The sequence below is a fragment of the Brachionichthys hirsutus genome, chromosome 12 (assembly GCF_040956055.1).
Source record: "Brachionichthys hirsutus isolate HB-005 chromosome 12, CSIRO-AGI_Bhir_v1, whole genome shotgun sequence".
Lineage (NCBI taxonomy): Eukaryota > Metazoa > Chordata > Actinopteri > Lophiiformes > Brachionichthyidae > Brachionichthys > Brachionichthys hirsutus.
The window spans coordinates 4,388,843-4,409,350 of record NC_090908.1 but is presented as its reverse complement, the minus strand read 5'-3'; the positions used below and the strand labels follow the sequence as shown (position 1 = coordinate 4,409,350).

The window sequence follows — 20,508 nt, the reverse complement described above, 5'->3', positions numbered from 1 at the left end:
TTTTAACCAACTATATTCACAGAGAAATAAACATCCATACAGGCGATATCACAGCACAATGAACAGATAATTCTTGTTTGAAATATCCCACTTGTGTTCTAATTACTGAGAATTAATGGATTCCATATGCATACAGACCTCCATAAAGTTAGACACTGATTGACAGGACAGTCGGCATGTCATTTAATGTTTGCAGGTTAGTGTGTGCGTGTCTTCTCATGCAAAGATGAGACCCGTCTGTCTGCTGCTCTCTCAGATTGCACCCATGAGAAATCCCAAAATAACAACAAAGGGCCCTCGGTGGGTCGGATGAAAGCCCCGTCACAACCGTTTCTGCACAGAGTCTCCTCCTCTACTGTATCTCTGAGTGACTCCTCACACATCACATGGAGACAGCCAGTTGAATCTGACCACGTAGCAACTATTTCCATATGTTAATTAGATTGCTGTTAGCCTTTAGCGAGGGTCAAATGGCTTCTAATGACGCGTTGATTGGCGGTGGGTTCGCCCGTCTCATGGCGAGCGTTCAGGTTTTTGTTAAGAATAAAAGTCAAATCTACACACAATGTGAATGTTTTGTGAAATATCATATATTTTATTTTCTGAAGGAATATGCCTTGTTTTTGAGAAAGATGAGAAGATAAACGCCACTCTCATGTCCCTTTCTCTAAGGCTATGAGGCCATGTTTAAACTTTGGACACAAACAGACTAGCTGCTCCTCAATTCAGGACATTATGCTAAGCTAGGCTAATCAGGTCCTGATTTAGAACAAGTTGGGAGTGGTCTTGGTCCTTTCTTCTGTTTTAAATAGCATGCTCTTACATTTTGTCTGCAGTATCTGGGTAAAGTTTTACTAACCCAGGGGCAGAAGGGATGACAGGCCTCATCAAAATGTGGAACTATTCCTTTAAATCAGCTAAATGAATCAATCTAAATGTTATGAAAATAAGAGCAGGAAATCCATTTAGTAATATGTTATAGCAGTAGTAATAGTATGATGACTGCGTCGTTCACTGACCTGGAATGCCTATGCGAGGATCCATCTGCATCCCACTCTTTTACACAATCCCAGCCAGCAGTTAGATCTGCAATGAAAATCCTTCCGTGTTCTGCCATTGATGTCAGGCCAAAAAAAAACACACAAAAAACAGCAAACAGCAAACAGCAGAGAAGGACTCCATTGTTATTTGTAACCTGTAGAAGCCCTGAGGTTATTTTTCCCTCTGTCTTGAAACAAATCAATGAAGCACAACTCACTTTGAACAATTGCACATTTGCTGAAATCAGATGTGGGCCGAGGAGCCAGCCATCATCGCGCTTATTCTGTTTGTTGACAGAGAAGGCCTTTGATAAACAAGCCTTTCTTTTGAAACAGGTGCCCAAGCAAGGGTTGAGTTTTGAGAAGCAATTCAGAAACCCAAATGATTAGAGAGTGTTTGTTATTCTGCACGCAACATTTGGATTCTGTGTATCCTTCACAAAGTCACAGGGATGGTTTCAATATAATAAATAATAATAACATCCTTAAATAAGGTAACACAAAATGTTGTCATGCATTTTTGCAATTTATCAGATATCTGAATCGTGAAATCTGGCTGTCCTCTTTTGTCAATTTATTTTGAGTGTCAAAAAATAATGCATCTTGACAAGAGCAGCGTCTGTTTGATGTTTTCTTTGGGCAACGTTGCCCCCCAGTGGTCACAGTAGACATTGGAGAAAACCAACCAACCCCTCCAAGTTTATATTACAAAGCAATTCTGCAAAACATATTTGCATTCATTTTTTTATTTAACGTGACTTTATTATATAATACCTGTTGAAATGAAGTCGTTGATTAGCTGGTTGTGTTCCCAAAGGCTGTTTCTACAGCAAACAACACATGACCCCCCCCCCAATCGGAAAACTCATCTTATCCCTGCTATCAACACATGGGAGTGCTTTGAAATCTCAATCTACGAGCAGCAATGGTCTCAAATCAGTCATTTTAATATCAAAGCACTTAACACTAGAATGATGATTACTTGCAGGTGGATCGTGCGGCTTGTCAAGACTGCATGGGGGGGGGGGGGATGACTGAACTCTTATCCGACACATACAGTACAGCCGGCGTTCAATAGGCGAGATCACATTACAAAAGATTACTTTGGAGTTCCAGCAATTTTCCCAAATTACACGAGCCTTTGGTTTGGTCCCTTTTAAACTTGATTGACTTGAATGGTTTTCATTAGAGAGCAGGGCCTTTACTGATGCTCTGAGGGTGCGTGGCTGCAGATACACAGGATGCGAGTGGTTACATGCAAACGCTTGCTTTGTGTTTTCAAGGGATGTAGACTCTGACCGATTTGTGCTTATCTGTGTTTCACAAGCCTGACCTCACTTGTCTCTGCTCGTTCTGATGCCTTCAGTGTGTGATTTACATGCAGCGACATGTTTGGACCTCTGCCCACCCTTCCCTGTCTCGCCTTGTCCAAAGTGCAGTCTGAGTCATGGAAATCAGTTAGATGTCACAGAGAAACTCAGCTCAGACTGACAGGAAAATAGACAAGAATAATACGACCACCCAAATCAACCTTTTAGGAGAATGCAAAATGTAGAGTCATCTGGATACTGTTTCAGCAGCGCTAAAAAACAAGAGCTATTATTTGATTTGACTCTGTGTTCAAACAGTCTCTGAAAACTGGAGTAGGCTGTCACCAGGAAGGATTTAGAAAGTTAACCCAAATGGGGAACTGTCTGTCTGGAGATCTGCAGGATTGTGACGCCATCTTGAGGAGGTTTGCTGACATAACAAGGAATCAGGTTCCCGTCTTTCTTAAAATTGCAAAGTAAAAAAGGGTCCGGAGTGAGCTGCGTCTACTTTTAGGTAAAATGCTGACAAATCAAAACTTTTTCTCTGAAGCTTCAATTAGGAAATGATGCAGAATAATTGGTTCAAGCGTTTGTCACTATGGTAACGGCTTATTATATCAGGTTGCACTAAAAACCCTTCAGTTGATCCAAAATGCTGAGACTCTTGCGCTGACTGGAACAAGAGACCATATTTATCCTGTTTTAGCTTGAACTTCCAGTGAAATCAAGAATAGATTTTAAGGTTCTCCTGCTCACATACAGAACACTGAACGGCCAGGCACCTTCATATGAAGGAAATTAGTGCCCTGTCTTCCCACTAGACGTTTGGGCTATTAACCGGCGTGCGACATGCTAAACCCCTCTACTTCACTCAGTTCCCGTGTCAATAACTTCACCCCGGCAAGTTTCCCCCACGGAGTTCCTTACAATTTCCCAACTTCTTGGTGCCGCTGTTAAATCTTTCCTCACCCCGCTCGAGGGTCTCAGGGTAGCAGCTGTTAATCTGTACAGATTGTAAAGCCCTCAGAGGCAAACTATAATTTGTGACTTTGGGCCATACGAATAAAATGATTGATTAATATTAGATGATGCGAGTTTGAACAAAAAGACGAATTAAGGTCAAATGATTAAAGGGTTAATGGATTCATCCACTGGTTGTTGTTTTTTACTGCGAGTCAAACTGTTCAAGGCCAAAGTTAACAAAACACGACCAGAACATAGGGTTAATTAAATGAAGCTGAAGCCAATTCTAAAATATTTACCCTCCATGTACATCCAACAAGGCTGCACTGATGAAGTCTGCCCTTATTGCTGACAATTGTCTTAGGTCCTGTCCAAGGTTTCTGCCCGTTAAATGGAACGTTTTCCTTGCCTCCGTCGCCAAAGTGCTTGCTCTTGCGGGACAAGTTGGGTTCTGTCTTTCCCTGCTACACCTGTAAAGTGACTTGAGATAACTTTCTGTAGCGATCTGGCACTAAAGAAATAAAATTGAATTGAAATCAATCATTTATCAATACACTTATCAGCTTTTGTTCAATGAAGAGAAATCAAATAATTGCATGTTATTCTATTTCTCCGTGGTTTATAATTTTCTCCAGTTATATGTTTCCTTCCTTTTGGAAGGAAACCAGTCTCCGGTTTGGACGTGGAGCGTTCCCAGGAGAAGACGCTCCGCTTAGCGAGTAGTTTAAAGAAACCACAATACCACTCAAAAACTTTATAAAATGTTATAACACCCTACTTTCTGATTTCCCATTTAATGCTCAATTTTAAAAAAATCAAATTGTACACTGAATTGTGATCTCACAGCATTTATTTAAATAAAACCATCATTCAAACAGAGAAGATGAAAGAAGATTCTGTTGGTGAAGCAGTGATGGCGTTTTCCCTTCCAACATGGTCTCCGCTATGATCACAGCACATCCTGACGTCCAACAGAGACAACAAAGACCTCAGTGATCGTTAGAAATATAAACAAAAAGTAACTCCCATGTCCAGTAACTCAAACTCTTATTGACTGACAAGATGAAAAATACTCAAGGGATTTACAAATTGCACCACCATATTCATTTGCTCGGTTTGCTCGGGTAGTTTGTGCTGCAAGGTTAGAAACAACACACACGATTATATGATATTAACACACCTTCAAATACAGTGTTGTCTGTCACGCTTTGATGCAGAGCATAGCATCCAGGAGGTTGTGTGAGTGGCTGACATGTGTCGTTATGAAGCCATGGCTCTTCAGCAGCTGGCTGTATTCTGAGGCGCTCCTCTGCCTCCCGTCGCTCATGCTGAGGGCCTGGAGCAGCGCACGGCTCGGGCCTCCTCTGTCCTCGTCCAGGAAGACCTCACTGAGCAGGATTCCACAGCCTAGCAGGTCACAGAGAGCCACAGAGGTTACAGCTCATGTCTCCGCACTTTTCCAATTTTCACTTGAATGTGACTGAAGGTGTTATAATGATTTGCTATCTGCTATCTATCTATATTCAAATAAAACAATTATGATACTGAGCTTTAAGAATTGTACCTGGTGTGCAAACATCTGCAATTTTCCTCAGCAGAAGGTGGACCTTTTCATCAGGCAAGTCATGGACAACTCTTGCCAGGATATACAAGTCCACAGAGGGAAAATCGTCTTTAAAGAAGTCTCCTATTGAGGGGAAACATTATTTTAGTCAGAAACAGACTGAAGACGCACGGAATGAGAAAACTGCAGGTTTGTGATTTGATAAAAAATACATGACTTCACCTGCCACAAATGAGACCCTGCTGTCTGACTGCAGAGGACGGAATTGTCCACTCATCTCAACAACAGCCGGCAGGTCAAAGACAGTCACAGACAGCTCAGGGTGGGCTTTGGTTAGCTCGTAAGCTATGGCACCGGTGCATCCTGCAAGCAGAAGCAACAACACGCTAAACAGTTTAATAGTTAAGAAGTGAGCATCAACCTTCTGGCTTTCTTCTTACCGCCGAGGTCACAGGCAGTTCTGAAGCCGGAAAGGTCGAAAGCTGTCACCACAGCTTTCGCTGTGACCTTAGCATAGCTGTGCATGGCCTTCATGAACCTCAGCCTGACATCTTGACCGTTACAGACAGAAACCTTCAAGCAGAAACAAATGATATGAAGATAATAGCATCTGCAAAACGTTAGTTTATTCATCAACTAGAGGCCAATAATCACCTGATTTACATCCTTCGGTGTCTTGCTGAAAGCCTTCTCCTGCTGGCTGGTTCCTTCCTGCACGGCACTCTCTAGGTGAGTGAACAGAGGCCATATTTTTTTATCACAGTACTGGATGTAGCAGTGAAGTGAGAAAGATGAATCAGACACCAGAAAACTTGTGGCCAACTCGGTGTTCTCGTAGGCCTCCTTCTGACATGCTGGGTGGAGAGACAAAGCAAAACACGGGAGATTCATTGTGAAAGGCCACTTCTGTGTGAGGCATGAAAAGGTGCTTGTGGTGGACCAGACGAGAGCCGACTCACTGCTGTTGCTCTTCAGCAGTCCCAGAGAAACGCAGGCTTCCAGCAGGCGTTCGGTCCCCTTCACAGAGGCCTTGATCTGCTGGGCCACCTGGGCTGCATCCAGACCTGGTTTGCTGTGCAGCACGTCAAACACGTTTAGCTTGGATGCAGTAAACAGAGCCTGGAGCATGTTGGGAATGGGAAGATGGAAAGAGAAATAGAGAACCATCCTTTATATGAATGTGATTTTAAATTGCCCAAGGGCCAGATTGCATTCATTTGAATTTGTGTTTTCCTTAAGGAATATTTGAACATTTTTCAGGCTATGTTTCATCATTTTCATGACAGTTAAATGAGAAGATCAAGGCGTTTGATTTCAATGCACTTATTTAGAGAAGTAGAAATTAACCAAAACTCATTATCTGGATCCAGATTTTATTTTCGACAGATAATCATGGGAGGCGCTCAGTAGATTAAACTGTACCAAGGAGCTCCTAGCATGTTTAGTTCCAACAAGATAAAACAATATCACGTATTGATCAGGAAGACCCTGTCCTCTGGAACTACCTGAGACGCTTTGAATCCATCCAGCAGTGAAATGATTCGCTGCAAGTCCTCTTTTTGCGGCTCGTTTTCCTCCCTCTCCGCCACACTGAACTCCTCCTCCGGTCTTCTGGTCCTCAGTGGGGATGATTTATTCTCACAGTCCTGGAGCTCAGCCTTCTCCTCTTCGACACCTTCAGATGGGACGTTGGCCACCGTGCAGGAATGTTCGCCCACTTCACTTTCTCTGCAGCTCATTCCCACCTATAGGGGGAGACAGTTACTTGTAAATATTGAAAAAGCTGATGTTAAATGTGAATGTGGGTATAAAATATAAGCTAACCTTACAGGCAGGACTGACTAAAGGCTTTTCCTGGGTGGGCTGTGTATTTTCAGGCCCAAGGCTGCAGCAGGGGTCCCGTTGGACTGAAGAGCTTGGGTCGTGGGTCGACTGCACAGGCGGGTCCAGGTTGGTCAAACTTTCCTGACCCGAGGAGGATGTGCAGTGGTTGTAAATACGGTCCAATTGTTTGCAAAAGTGGTTGAGGGGGAAGCCCACAACATTGAGGAAGTCCCCATGGACGTACTCCACAAGCATGCCACCCAGAGCCTGGATACCGTAGCCACCAGCCTTGTCCCTGGCACACAGACACACTGAGTTCACTTACATAGCAACACATGCTGCACACTTTGGCTCTGCATATTATATAGGGCCTAAATGATTTCAGCAAAATGAGGCAGAACGCTGTGAAGGTAAAACACTGGGACTCAAAGTCCAAAGAGATGCAAGTCGGCATAAGTACCTCCAGTGTTTAAATACTTGCTTTTGGTTAACACTGAGATATCATTGCGTTCACACACACTGAAAGGTCAAACGTTCATACTTACATAGGTTCCCCACTATCGATGTATTCCCATAGCATACTCTCTGACAGAGCAGAAAACTTCACCTTTGTTTCTTCATAGAAGTCAAACACCTGATAATCTGGTTCTTCGTCTGAGACAACAGAGTTTAGGAATAAAACAGCCTCCTCCTGAATAAATTAGCAGCAGCTATAATTGGCTCAACTGCCGTACGAATCAATTCTCAACCATAAGCCTCACCGTTCACTCAGGTGCGACTTACTTTTCTTCCCACGGTGAAGGACTATCGCTACACCAGTGAAGACGCTGTGCTCGTTGCCGCTCAACCTGGAAGGGAACAAGAACACACGATGTAAAGGAAAACCTTCTCCATGTAACGTTAACGCAAAGATAGAAAGGACACAGACCTCGACAGCATTCTGTAAGCATCCTGTTTGTCCACTGGCTTCTCAAGAATGACGCCATCGATCGCCTGAGTAAATGAATCAATGATCAAAAAGCAGCCGATAAAACGGGCACACTTTCTTCCTCTTACCACGATGGTGTCTGCTCCGATGACAATGTCCGGAGTCTTGAGGTGGTGCTACAGCAAAGGAATACACGTCGTCTCATCAATTTGAAAGGACAATGGAGTGGTTGGTGTCCTATAAGGAGCTGAACTCACACTGAGCACCCTCCTGGCCACCTCCAGCGCCTTCTGCTTGGCTGTCTCAACAGCATACTCATGAGGCACCTTGAAGAGACTCTTGTCGAGGTCTTCTTTAAACCGGGACGGAACCACTGCAAACCGTAAGCCCTGAGATGTAGGAGAGAAAACTCATCTATTACACTCCAATCCACACTGGACTTTTAAAGTGGATGTCAATACTTGATTTGAATATCTGACATTTAATCATAGTTTAAATATAAACTTATCAGTGTTTATATCCTCTGTGCTGTAATTTAGTTCTTTCATCTTATCCCAGTATGTAAATTTTTTGTTGGCATCATGAAAGAGTTCAAAACAAAAATAAGTCAATGTCCATTGTAGATTAATCTTATTGGCATGATTTATCAGCTGTTTGTAATATAAAAAAGCACATTGAAACAGGTGAAGAGACTCAAGGCAGCAGATTTTCATTTATTTACTGCTACAGTCTCTAATTTATTCAGCACCTGGATACTTCCTCTCATAACAGCCGATCCTTTGCATTTCAGAAGTTGTTAAAACACCTACATTGGCTTGATGCGATTCCCAAACTTGTTTTAGGCTGCATAGTACATGTCCTGTGAAATTTTAATGTAATCAAGATAAGATACAGAAGCTTTAAGGCGCTGTTCTGTGGAGCCATGAAACCAAACCGGACCTTTTGGGTCAGCAGTATGTCTGGAGGAGCGGATTCTATGAAATGCCTGCTTTTCTTCCTTTGTCACTGGAAACATGAAGTGCAGAAGGTCAGATTGATTCCATCAAGGATCTAGAAATCCAATCAGAAAACGATTCCTGGAAGTTCCAATAGGACAGTAATCGCAAGGAGACCTCGGTGTCCACCAAGGTTTGGGCCAGAGTAATTCCTGGACCATTCTAGAGGCCAACACAGTTGTTTGACTTGAAAATCCCTGGTGGGATTATAAGAAGTTGGCTGCACCAGGTAAACCAGGAACACGTCAGAAATGGAGAACATCTCTCATCAGGAATGGGCTAAGATTCTTCTGGATTGTCGTCAGAAGCAGGTGCCTAGATATGCATCTCATTTGCAGCAGGCCAAAGCAGCTAAAGGGTCTCTACAGAGATTAAATGGGGCTGCAGCAGTAGAAGCAGAATGTTTTTATTGTTTTTAGGAAAAACACTCATTCAACGTTTTCTTGTGGGAAACAGTAAACAGCTGATAAATCTTAAACTCTGGCATTTGACCTAAAACTCAATGAGTAAGGAATACGTTTGCCTCTCACAGTACATCCCTCTTAGATCAGCCGGAGTGAAACATACCACATTGCTGAGGATCTCCTGTCTCCTGGGAGAAGCACTTGCCAGGACAACCAGTTTACCTGCGAGCTTGTTAAACACAGGGTTTAACATCATGGCGGGTTTCATTTGTGAATGCCCCTAAGGAGATAAGCAAAGTTAAAAATAAATAGATACAAATACACGAGGCCTATTTTAGGGCTTCGCTGCAAGCCCAGGAGGTTTCTGCCGCTGACAACTCGCACTGTTTATTGATTAGATGATCCGGTTTCTAAAAAGTAGTGTTGTTTACTTTGTCTGTTCTTAATCACTTTTTAACTGAGGGGGGCCTTAGACAAATAGGTGCACAAAACAAGTAATTTAAATACACCTCCATGTATTGGGACACTGTAATTCCTCTCTTGATCTGTAATTAAGGTACTCACTAGCTGCAGCCTTGTCTTACAGTCCGCAGTGAGAATAAACATGTTAAAAGTGCGACGCGGACAATTCGCCGCTGTTAGCTAGCTGGTTTTATTTTGCGGAAGTTCACGGACAGGCTAAAAGCAACCCAAACACGTTACTGCCGCAGAAGGTAAACAATAAATAAATAAAATAAAGCCGGGGTTCCCCTGAAACAAGGTGGGTTCCGGTCTTACCTGCAGAGACCCGGAAACAGACTGAGATGACTGAAGAGCAATGAGCGCGTCAGCGAAAGCACTATGCTGTCTCTGATTGGCTTAGCAGTACGATGACGTCATTACGTAGCACGCTTCTGAACATGAAGCGTTTTTATTGGTCGTTGCTGTGAAGCGTACATTCGGAAATAGTTTTTTTTATATATATATATATATCAATTTAATCGGTCAATTTAGAAAATAGAAGCAAGTGTGAAGGTGATTTAATATTCGTGCTCAAATACAAAATGAACGTTAGAAACTGCTCCTTAAAATTTAATGGACTGATCAAGCAAGGAAAAACCTCAGAGAATGGGATGGTGAGAGAATACTAATATATAAACTAATATATATTTAGTTTGTTAATTTAACTGTACAACTACTTTATGCATGCCTTCGATATAATAAATTATGTTAGTTGGGAAAAATACTGTGAATTGACGTAATAACGCCTTCAGTAATCAATAATTAGATATCAATGATTCGAATTCGTTCATTCATTCATCTTCTTGAAGACGAGACCATCGTAATTTGTCTCGTCATCAGCCTCTCATCCGAAACGGGTCACGGATTTACGCTGGAGTCTATCACAGCTGGATGTGGAGGCGGGGTACACTCTGGACAAGTCGCCAATTTATCAACATTAACCTTCACAGCAGGACAATTTAGAGTGTTTAATTCACCTGACTACGAGTGAGAGTCGGGGTACACCCCGGACGTGTAGCCAGCGCATCTCGGGGCCAAGTCAGGAGAACCCTGAGAAAAACATTTTTCAGCCTCTCACTTCACTTTTTTTCTCCCCTGTGGCTTATGGAAGACTCCGTTTGTATCTGGATCCATCTTTAATTGAGTTGAGTGTAACCAGCCATTAGAAGATCAGTCACAGTCTCATCCACCAGTAATAAAATAATATAAAATATCAGAAAATAAAAACAAGGAGGGGTGGAGCTTAAAAATGGAAATGATTCAAAGTTGAAAAGATGTCGAGATCAACGAAACCAGTGCATAGCGAATATATACTTATTTAAAAGACACTCAGCTGTGGCATGTCCATTGCTTCTGTGGTTAAAATTGTTAAATCGAATGGGAGGAAAGATGCTTTAAGAGTCTGACATGTGATTCTTGTCACACGTATTTACTTCCACTCTCTCATCTGGCTCTTTCTTGCTGTTCTCCTTATTCCAGCTCTTTGTGCTGTGGTGTGTCTGGCATCAAATATGCCTTGCTGTTCTTTTGGCCTTTGCTGGGACAATGTGCGGAGTAAAAGCTCTCTTTGTTCTCCCACTTTATCGAGTCTGCGCTGCTCAAGCTATGCAGATTCATTATTTGTCTCATCTTTTGTCTAAAATCCTTGGAGGCAAAGTAGTAAATGAAGGGATCAAGGCAACTGTTGAGGCAGCTAAAACAGAGAGTCAGTTTGTAGGCCATGTAGACAGACTTCTCATAGAAGAGCCTCAGCACAGAATGGGTTAACAGGAGGATGTTGTTAGGAGCAAAGCAGAGGATGAACACCAGGAGAACAATGAAGGCCAGGCGTGTCGCTCTTGCTTTTTGGGCTGTCTGGCAATCGCTTGATAGTTTGCGTATCACGCTGACGTAGCAGAATGTTGTCACGCAGAAGGGAAAGAGGAAGAGGACGAACGCCATGCTGAAGAGAAAGCCAGCCCAGGCTGATACAGAGGGGAGCATATTCAGCTTCAGCACATCAAAGCATGTGGTAATCCCGAGTTCGGGGATGTCGTAGGTCAGGTCCGTGGTCATCAGGGGGTACAGAATGCTCAGGACCAATCCCCACATGACGAGGACGCTGATGACCGCAATGGACTTGCTGTTCCTTTGTCGGAAATACATGGGTCTGACAATGCCCAGGTAGCGGTCAATTCCAATAGCCATCATAGTCAGGATGGAAGAGTACATGTTACTGTAGAAGACGAGGGTCAGGAGACTGGTGGATGCACAGAAGAAGAGATCGTTGCATTTATTTAGTCACTGCTTTGAACAACATGACAACTAAACAAGTAGTTTAAGATTTAGGTGAAAAATGAGAAGATGAATTGTGCTCTTTCTAAGAAAAGTGGAATTGGCAACTCTGGAAATGAGTCTGATTTCCAAAATGTTAAACTACTCCACCTAGCGGATTGTAGAAGTAGTGGCTAAAATACAAACAAGGTGAAGAAGTTGAAATCTTTCTCTGAAGTCTCTGTGGATTTCCATCTTCTCCATATTTTTATTTTTTTATACAATATAATAAAGAATACCTGCACATCTTGGGTCCCAGTTTCCAGTGATAACCTTGTAGCTGGTAGGCGATCTGAAAGGGCAGGGCGATGCCAAGAGACAAGTCGCTGAGGGTGAGATTAATCATGAAGATGATGGAGGCAGTCATGGGGGCCGTGTGGAAGAGGAGGATCCACATGGAAAGGCCATTTCCTGCCAGATTAACGGCAGTGATGATCATGTAGATCACAGAGATGGCAATGCTGGTGTCTGCATTCTGAAAGAGGGACAGGGTGGCATTGTCCAGCTTGATGCTGCTAGAATTCCCTGACATGATCACATCACCTGCATGGCAAAGGTTTTATAAAAATTAGTCTTGCGATGTAAAGAAATATCACATGTGATGTTCAATGTCAGCATATCATGCAATAGGTTCGTAATACTTCAAATAATAGACATAAGGCTTCAGCTAAAACACAACTTTGCCCAAATCACTGATGCAATCTTTGACGTCAGGTTGTAAAACCGGGGCTTTAGTACATTGTGTTATAGTTTGCATGCGCAGTACACTCTTGGGAGTTGCTGTTTCATCAAGAAGACCCAAAAATGATTGGGAAAAACAGCTCCAAAAGGACAATATAACAAACATCTTAAGCAGAGTTCATGGGAGGGTTTTTCAAATTCCAAAGAAAAATGAAATCAACAGACTTATATTGTAATCTCGCCTTTCCAACATAATTCATGCAGTTATTGATTTGACATTTAAAATTCAAAGAAACCACAATAAATAAACAGGATTTAGTTCGTTCCTATGGCCTCTGTGTGGTATTTACATGTGCGTGACAGGTACTTGGGGGGGGGGGGGGGGGGGGGGCAACACGTAAATGAAATCAATTCACTGAATAAGTTGAGTAAAAGTTCAAGTTAAATGGAGCTGACAAAATAATTGCTGATACATATAAGAGTTGGTTGAACACTCACCTATATGAACACGGGCAGAGTTGGCTGGTATGTGCGTGCCGGCTAGAGATGCAGGGGCAGATTATGAAGTGGGAATTGAACCAGCTACGGTGGAACTGAGAGAGGAAGAGCAAAAACGGATCATGTGACTAATTTTATCCTACCAAAAGCCATAACAGCCACATTATGAAATGAAGCCCTGCAGGCAGATGCTGCAGACTCCCCATGTGGTCACAGCATGGTGAATGCACACATTCAGTCATCTCGATTACCTGCAGAATTACCCTGTTCCTCTAAATGCAGCTCACAAATGACCTCTGCAGTCTCTTCCATACTCATACAAGGACTGAAACCAGAGGGGAATACAAGTTATAAGTCCACACTTGGGGAAAGTCTTTAGGGTTCATATTCGTCAACCAGTGTCACTTTCTTTCACATGTACTTATTGTATATCGCTGCAGTGATTACGTACGAGACCCGTAGGTCAGGTTAGAATTGCATCTATTAAATGTTGCTTAAAGCATCAGAAGAATTGTCTCAGCTGGCGAGTACGCTCCTTTATGTCTGAAAGTGCTGCATGAAATTGTTTTGAAGTGAAGCAAGCGCACTAGATTTGAACTCTGACGGGATGTGTTGGCTTACTGTTGGCTTCCTGTTGATTACGATTGTTCTGCTTCATGTGGGTGACAGTTTGAGGGGCTGTTACACGCTTGTTTCTGACTTACAGAAGTCTGCCTTCAGGTATCATTGTGATCACAACTAATATTTTAAACAACTGAGGTTTGAAAATTCCTGCTGAGACTTTGACCCAGCCCCGGATAAGCAGTAGAAGATGGATGGATGGATGGATGGATGGATGGAAGACCGTGTCCAACTCTGCTTGAATGTCGTATAGCCACATGCTGTGGTATTACTGTGTCGTCATGGTTGCTGTCATTGACTCATAGCTGTCTCTTGTGTGCAATGGGGAGTGCTGCCCTTCCCAAACCGTCAGAGGACAACCACAAAGTCTAAAACACAGTAACTTATGATTGAGGAACTTTATTCTTCTACAGCTGAAAGAACACGTTACACGAGGTACGATAGACTTAGTTCATCAATGTTTGTGTCTTTTCCATAACATCGAGCCGAGAGTCAGTAGAAAACATGCCCAGTATAGAAAATGTATTCTGTCGTTTATCTGCTTCAACTGTGTTACTTTATTTAACGGAAATACTTTATACAAATGTTCTTTGTGGCTCATGGTTAATCATTGTACAAAGTGTTGCTCACAAACATGTCATTCAGTCAATTGTATGACCTTACATGGATCAAATTTAAAAAGATTCATACAAAGAAGTAAAACCTGACAACTCTAATCCTCTCCCTTCATTAACCTTCATGATGACAAACACACAAAGGATTTCCACTCGTAAATTTCTGTTTGCGCGTTCAGCTTCAGTTTGTTTGAATAAAATCTGTAGGATTTCTGCAGACATTGAGGTTTAGAAGAATCCACAAAGGCTTAGAAAGAAGAGGCGCTGCAGAGAATAAAGGCGCCGTCTTCAAACGGTCAAACATCAGCTGCCTTTTATAGGAACAAGATGAGACGATCACAAGGACTGGTTCTGGACTGCTTCCTGTTAATGGAGGAAGCTTACATAAAACTGACCACCAGCGAGCCACAGGATTGATTAAAATGCTATCAAAATATCAATGTTTGAATTTTAACCACAACAGTAATGTGTGAGATGAGAGTTGTGCTATTATAAAAGTGACCGCAGTAGTTTGCCCCTGGTGTCTGTATTTTTATTTATTCAATGAATATATAATTCAGCACATGCCCTCAGGATGCCTTTTTACGTACCAGTGAGACAGATAAAATATTTAGTATTTACAAAAAAACATTCAATGTTATCAATTTTACTGCATCCGATGCAGATCGGTTTGCTGTTTGCTTTTTAAGCTCCTCTCCCTTTCAGTTGAGTACATTGGGGGGTTTTTTTTAAGTTAATTGATATCCAACTAATCCTTTTACAACATCCAGACGGCTCATTGTTCATCTTTGCTTTTCTCGAACTCTTTCTCCACCCCTGATGCCAGAGTGATGACCTCGTAGCAGTGGTCTGTGCCAGGTTCAGGTGAGTGGCCCGCAGGTACGCAGTCATAGCCTTTGCCTGCAGAACTCATGCGCTTCCTGTTGCGTGCACCCGGCTGGTAGAGCTGCATGGCCGGACGATCCTGCAGACGGAGCAGAAAGCCGGGACATGGAGACCCAAGCGTCACACAACAGGAAACAATCCATCATTGCAGAGAAGTTCAGCACTGATCAGCATTCTCAGTGTGTTTCAGCCATTCTGCCGCGTCCGCTTCAGTTGTGTTAGCTCGCTATAAAGATTTGTTGAAATACGCACACAAGATAAGACCTGGTGAACTTGCTTAAAACTCAAACATTTTATTTGTATTTTTTCGGTTTCATACATTGGGAAAAATTCCATTCATCTAACTAGCCCTTCATCTCCAGCAGTGATCTGGTAAAATGGTTGGATCTTTCTGTTGATGTGTGGACCTCATAGATCCACACATCACCTGTAACGTCATAGATTTCTCACCTTCCCCGGTTGGCATGTGTCCACGCTGCTACGATGTGGGACAGGAACAACAACAGATTACCTGTGCCCCGGTCGACCACTGACAACAGGCATGTACGAACAAAAAAAGGACTCATCTAAGGCATAGTGCAGTTTTGAGCTGAGGGATTTAAACTCTTTTTGCGGTCATTGGATGTCAAGATTGGATGAGAATAGCATCAAGGTTCTGGAATTGCCAGTGTTTAGTGCAGGGGTGGGCAAACTTTTTGACTCGTGGGCCACAATAGGTTCTAAAATTTGACAGAGGGGCCGGACCAAGAACAGATGGAAGGAGTGTTTGTGTGAGCTAATATAAATGACACATGAAAGCTATTGCATTAAAGGATTTGGCCTTTTACAGGTAGCGTTACAGGGAAAAGGTCAAATGAATGAGGTTTAATTATAATACAATTTTATTTAATGATATAATTTGGACAAGTTTGGCGGGCCGGATTAAAAAGACCAACGGGCCGCATATGGCCCCCGGGCCTGGGTTTGCCCATGCCTGGTTTAGTGGGTGAAAGTGAACATCTTCCAGAGTCAGCAGCAACTCTGATTGGACAGGGGGCTGTCATTCCACATGATGACATCATCACAGATCATAACGGTCCATGTGTCGGACGACTACTGCTGTAATCAGTGCTGATGGGAGACGCCATAACTACCAGTTGTCTAAAATGTGATATAGTCCAGCTGTGTCACCCGAGACATTTATGATGCTTGCACTTTATCTCTTTGTTTTTATTACTGCTTAAATAAAGATGGGCATAAATTCAGACAGAAAGGAACGCGCTGCTATTTTCATGTGACAAAAAAAAAATACTGTGGAGTTTCTATGAATCTTTTGCGCATCCAATGATGCGGTTACATACGAATAAATGGAATGCTTCTTTATGCTGGCTTTAAGATTTTCAAGTAATAGATCAAGGCATTTCTCTTCATTGTGTAAAAACACTGAAAGCAAAGACATTCTGTTCCTCTGAGACAACCAGAAGGACAACATCAAAAAAGCACAAAGACATCTACAGTATATCACAAAAGACAAAGAAATGAGTTTCCTGTCAGCTCATGCTCACCTTCTCGCTCACCTTGTTTCTGAGGCGCTCCTTCCTGTTACCCAGGTCATCCATATCTTCCTGTCCCAGTTTGTCTCCGCTGTCGGGACAGTACGAATAGCCATGATGGTGTCCCTCTTTCTTGGCTCGGTCCTGGCAGTAGCCCTTCCCCCATTTAGTCTCATCTTTGCGGCGCATGAACTTTTCAAACTCATAGTGGTGTCGCTGTCTTTTCCTCTCCTCATCCTTGACTCTGTGATCTTTTTCTCTCTGTCTGCGGCCGTGTTGCTCTCTTTGCTCTTTGTCGCTCTCCTGCTGACCTCTGCTGGTCAGGGTGGAGATTGCACAGTTGGGAAATTCATGGTTACCAGAAACGTTGTGATCACGGAAGTTCCCTCTACCGTAACATACAGATGATTATTCGCCTTTAAAATGAGTTCACCGATAGGTGAGAAGTAAACGACATACTTCCTATCAGTTCACCTGAAGTTTGTAAAACGTGACATTGTCTTCGTTTAAAGAAACATTTAGACCTGAAAACTAAGATCTGTGCTGTAAGTTACTTTATTTGCATTGCAGAATTAATCTACTTTCTAGATCAGCCACTGTCTTCGAGTAAATGAAATGAATAAGTGGTACCAAATTTGTATTGTTTCATTCGACACTCGGGGACAGGAAGTTGCTCCAGAGAAGCTTCCGCAGTGCTTACTTTTCTTTGGAGTCCTTTGACTTCGTCTGGCTTCCAGCTTTCTCCCATTTTCCTCTGTCTGTCTCCCCAACGTCACTTTTGTCCCTCATTCGGTCTGAGTCCGCATCATCATCCTTGTCACTCTTCTTCAGGAGCTACAGCATTGCAGAAATAACGTAAGACAATAGAATCCACAAAGACGAGCTTCACCATTCCAACAGATCCTGTGAAGCTCTTTACTTGCACACTTACCTTAAATTTGATGTCTTTTTCAGACAGTTTCCTCTGCTTCTCTGCCTCTTTCCTTTTGCGCCTCTCCTCCTCTCGCCGCTTTCTCTTTTCTTCCTCTCTCTGCCGTTTCTTTTCAAGCTCTCTTCTTCTCCTCTCCTCTCTCTTCTCCTCTCTTATTCTCTGTAAATAAATATGCAGCAAATCAGACAAGATTCTTTCTATTTTACCACAATGTGAAGCTATTGTCTTCGCTTTGATGTATTTCTTTTTCTGACCTGTTTTTCAATTTTCTTATTTTTGATGTACTCCAACAGTGGTGTTGTCCGTTTGGCTGAATCCATGACAAAGGGAGAATGAAAGTAGCGTCTTAGACATATCTGAATACTGACATTCATTATGTGATTGACAGGGAAATAATTGTCTCTGTATCTGGAACCACACCGATGAGCTCTCTGGTTTTGGCCTCTATTTCTCCCAGCAGTGTCTCAGGGTTGGCCATAGACTTCTCCTCATCACAGGAATAATTCTCCAAGAACCGTTTATATTCTGGATCTGAGAGATTTTAATTACCAACGTGAATATTCAAAGCAATAACCAAAATATTTCTCCAATAGAATTAAGTATATCTTAAATCGATAAACACGAATATGTTTACAAGCTCCAGTACCTTCTTCGATGCTGCCGGTTTTGGCATCTTTCTTTTTTAGCTTCTTCTTGGATATTTTCTGGAAGGGGGCAAACTCAACCACTGCAGGATATTCCTGACCTGAGCAAATATTGAGATAAAAAAAAACATTTAACAAACTAGCAGCCAGATGATGCGTGCATAAAATTCAGCCTGCAGCTACAAAACAAACGGATTTGTTTGCATTTATTCTAGCGGAACAGATTGTTCATCACCAACATACTAGGAACAAAAGCCAACTGAGATTAAACAATATGAAGCAATACCCTTGTTGTCAATGAAGACATAGCCATCAAATCGGTCCCTGAACAGCAGGATGTCTTCAGGGTTTTTAAAATTGATATATGCTCTGGAGAACAGGTGGGGGTAAAGACTGCGGAAAAAGAAATGGGGAGAAACCATAACCATTCTGCAATAAGCATTTTAAGATAGTATAAATCATGTATTGATTCGGTAAAAGAGTTCATGATTACCTTTGATCAGCTTGAAAGAACTCAAAATAATCATAGGATGGGAGTGGACTGAGCTGCTCCTCCAGCTGCTCTTTTGATAAGTTGGGTGGAAGTCTTCGAAGCACCACCTGAAAGGAGTCACTCACTTGGTGTTCATTCATTAAAACAGGCCGTTCAGACAATCAATAATTAAAGGAATGGTTCAGCTATTAAACTCTAGTCGAGTTCAGACTGACAGAACATTCATTTGAATCGTAGTGCAGATTCTAAAGCTTCTTGCGTATAAAATATATTAAATATAAGGAAGAATTTTTGGGAAGATGCATCTCGAATGATGCTCAAAGTACAGAGAACGTTTGAATGTAAAGGAAATAGTAAAACAGGGCGTAGTCCTCAGCATGAGTGATTTATGATCTTTCAAAACCCAAAAGACTTTACTTCACTTTTAACTTCCTGTTACTGTTTGACGCGGAAGTGAGACGTTTGCGGGGAGCAGGAAAAGCGAGTGTTGTTTACATAGAAACGTCATTCTACATAGCGAGGGGGCTTACAACGAGGCTCTCTCTCTCTCTCTCTCTCTCTCTCTCTCTCTTTTAGCGCCATCACTTCTTTATTCCACTGCAAGGAAGACGTCATTACGTCATATGGCTTTAAGCACTCTTAACACAATCCTTCACTGCTTGATCGACCCATCGGCTAAACATGAGACACGTTCCTGCCGGTAAAGACGCCACTGAGGAGACATGACCTGCCGTGCTGCTGACACAAACGCTCGGCACCCATTTCCCTGCTGTGGGAATGAGGGTGTGGGAGCCTGAACGCAGCATTACATGTTTTTGGGGAATCATTTTCAGCTCACTAACATCGTTTACGAAACGCACGTCAGGACGCAAATGAAATCTGAGCTGCAACATGACGGGCGGTGCAGCTGAGAGGCTCACGTCGCTGTCCGCGGTGCTGAAGCCGCCCCGCCTCCCGCCTCCCGCCACGCTCCGCCATGTTTGTTTAGCGCCCGGCGGAAACACTCGGACAGACGTGTACCTTGGTAAACACTTCTTTCTTCTCTTCTTTCTGCTTGAGTATACCGGAAACACACTCCTGCTCCCCCGCGACCTCTCTAAATTGTATCTCGACGTTTTTATCCTTGGCCACGGTCATTTGGTCCTTTTCAGACCTCATTTCTCTCCATCTCCAGCTCGTTCGTGTCGGTGTCGTGTTCTCGCGAGAGTGGAGTAATATCGCGATAAAATCTATGAAAAGACAGCTTCTTTGCTCGTCACGACTTTTGCCCCAATACCGGGCGGACGCTGTCACAGGTGCGACACACATAAAACAAAGAAAGTGGAGCTGACTTGGGGGGGGGGGGGGTTGTGATTTTCACTGGATGTAACCCACCTTCGTTACATCCATTCCTTTTAACTCCACTGTCCCTCCTGGGATCTTCTCATTCACACACATGTACTTGTTTCATTCCTCTCTTTTCTAGAGCAGACCTCCACTTCTCTAGATTCTCCTCTACCTGCTGGACCCTGGTGAAATCCCACCTCCACACTAAACTCCCCCGTCACTCCTACTGCACACTTCACTGCTGTCCTACATGTCCTGAACGACTCTGACATTCCAGACTTCCTCATGCGGTACCACAGCTCCTCTCTGGGCACCCTGTCATTGGCCTTCTCTAGATCTACAAAGACACAACGCAGCTCCTTCTGACCTTCCCTGTGCTTCTCCATTGCTGGTCTCAACGCAAACATTGTTTCTGTGGCACTCTTCCTCGGCATGAAGCCA

The 20,508-nt window shown here is 42.9% G+C and overlaps 3 protein-coding genes across 3 annotated transcripts; all 3 read right to left on the bottom strand.

Annotated features, from left to right (window-relative positions):
- Positions 1-4,145: 4,145 nt before the first annotated feature.
- On the bottom strand, positions 4,146-9,284 carry asmtl (acetylserotonin O-methyltransferase-like). Its single transcript, XM_068746268.1, has 15 exons — positions 9,192-9,284; positions 7,887-8,018; positions 7,758-7,805; positions 7,630-7,694; positions 7,485-7,549; positions 7,247-7,355; positions 6,702-6,996; positions 6,383-6,622; positions 5,823-5,996; positions 5,532-5,717; positions 5,318-5,450; positions 5,100-5,240; positions 4,878-5,000; positions 4,494-4,720; positions 4,146-4,274 (listed from the first exon to the last, which is right to left on the bottom strand). The coding sequence occupies exons 1-14, from the start codon at positions 9,282-9,284 to the stop codon at positions 4,515-4,517; spliced, it is 2,010 nt and encodes a 669-aa protein (XP_068602369.1). The 3' UTR covers positions 4,146-4,274; positions 4,494-4,514.
- Positions 9,285-10,999: 1,715 nt separating this feature from the next.
- Positions 11,000-12,374, bottom strand: p2ry8 (P2Y receptor family member 8). The gene is made up of 2 exons (XM_068746700.1): positions 12,082-12,374; positions 11,000-11,768 (listed from the first exon to the last, which is right to left on the bottom strand). Exons 1-2 carry the CDS (start codon positions 12,372-12,374, stop codon positions 11,000-11,002), a joined length of 1,062 nt encoding a protein of 353 aa, XP_068602801.1.
- A 2,657-nt stretch (positions 12,375-15,031) lies between these two features.
- On the bottom strand, positions 15,032-19,899 carry upf3a (UPF3A regulator of nonsense mediated mRNA decay). The gene is made up of 10 exons (XM_068746637.1): positions 19,762-19,899; positions 18,742-18,848; positions 18,535-18,641; positions 18,251-18,349; positions 18,025-18,135; positions 17,859-17,914; positions 17,605-17,763; positions 17,374-17,507; positions 16,686-16,989; positions 15,032-15,220 (listed from the first exon to the last, which is right to left on the bottom strand). Exons 1-10 carry the CDS (start codon positions 19,897-19,899, stop codon positions 15,032-15,034), a joined length of 1,404 nt encoding a protein of 467 aa, XP_068602738.1.
- Positions 19,900-20,508: the final 609 nt, after the last annotated feature.

What these genes read in the sequence shown, in the direction of transcription:
- asmtl (XM_068746268.1), bottom strand. Translation starts at nt 9,284, where the DNA reads ATGATGTTAAACCCTGTGTTTAACAAGCTCGCAGGTAAACTGGTTGTC. An exon ending in AGGAGATCCTCAGCAATGTG is followed by an intron (nt 8,019 to 9,191) that starts GTATGTTTCACT and finishes CCTACATCTCAG; the next exon opens with GGCTTACGGTTTGCAGTGGT. An exon ending in ATGGATTCAAAGCGTCTCAG is followed by an intron (nt 5,997 to 6,382) that starts GTAGTTCCAGAG and finishes AACATGCTCCAG; the next exon opens with GCTCTGTTTACTGCATCCAA.
- p2ry8 (XM_068746700.1), bottom strand. Translation starts at nt 12,374, where the DNA reads ATGTCAGGGAATTCTAGCAGCATCAAGCTGGACAATGCCACCCTGTCC. An exon ending in CTGGGACCCAAGATGTGCAG is followed by an intron (nt 11,769 to 12,081) that starts GTATTCTTTATT and finishes TGCATCCACCAG; the next exon opens with TCTCCTGACCCTCGTCTTCT.
- upf3a (XM_068746637.1), bottom strand. Translation starts at nt 19,899, where the DNA reads ATGAGGTCTGAAAAGGACCAAATGACCGTGGCCAAGGATAAAAACGTC. An exon ending in AGAAAGAAGTGTTTACCAAG is followed by an intron (nt 18,849 to 19,761) that starts GTACACGTCTGT and finishes GACTCCTTTCAG; the next exon opens with GTGGTGCTTCGAAGACTTCC. An exon ending in TCAAAGGACTCCAAAGAAAA is followed by an intron (nt 16,990 to 17,373) that starts GTAAGCACTGCG and finishes CACCCTGACCAG; the next exon opens with CAGAGGTCAGCAGGAGAGCG.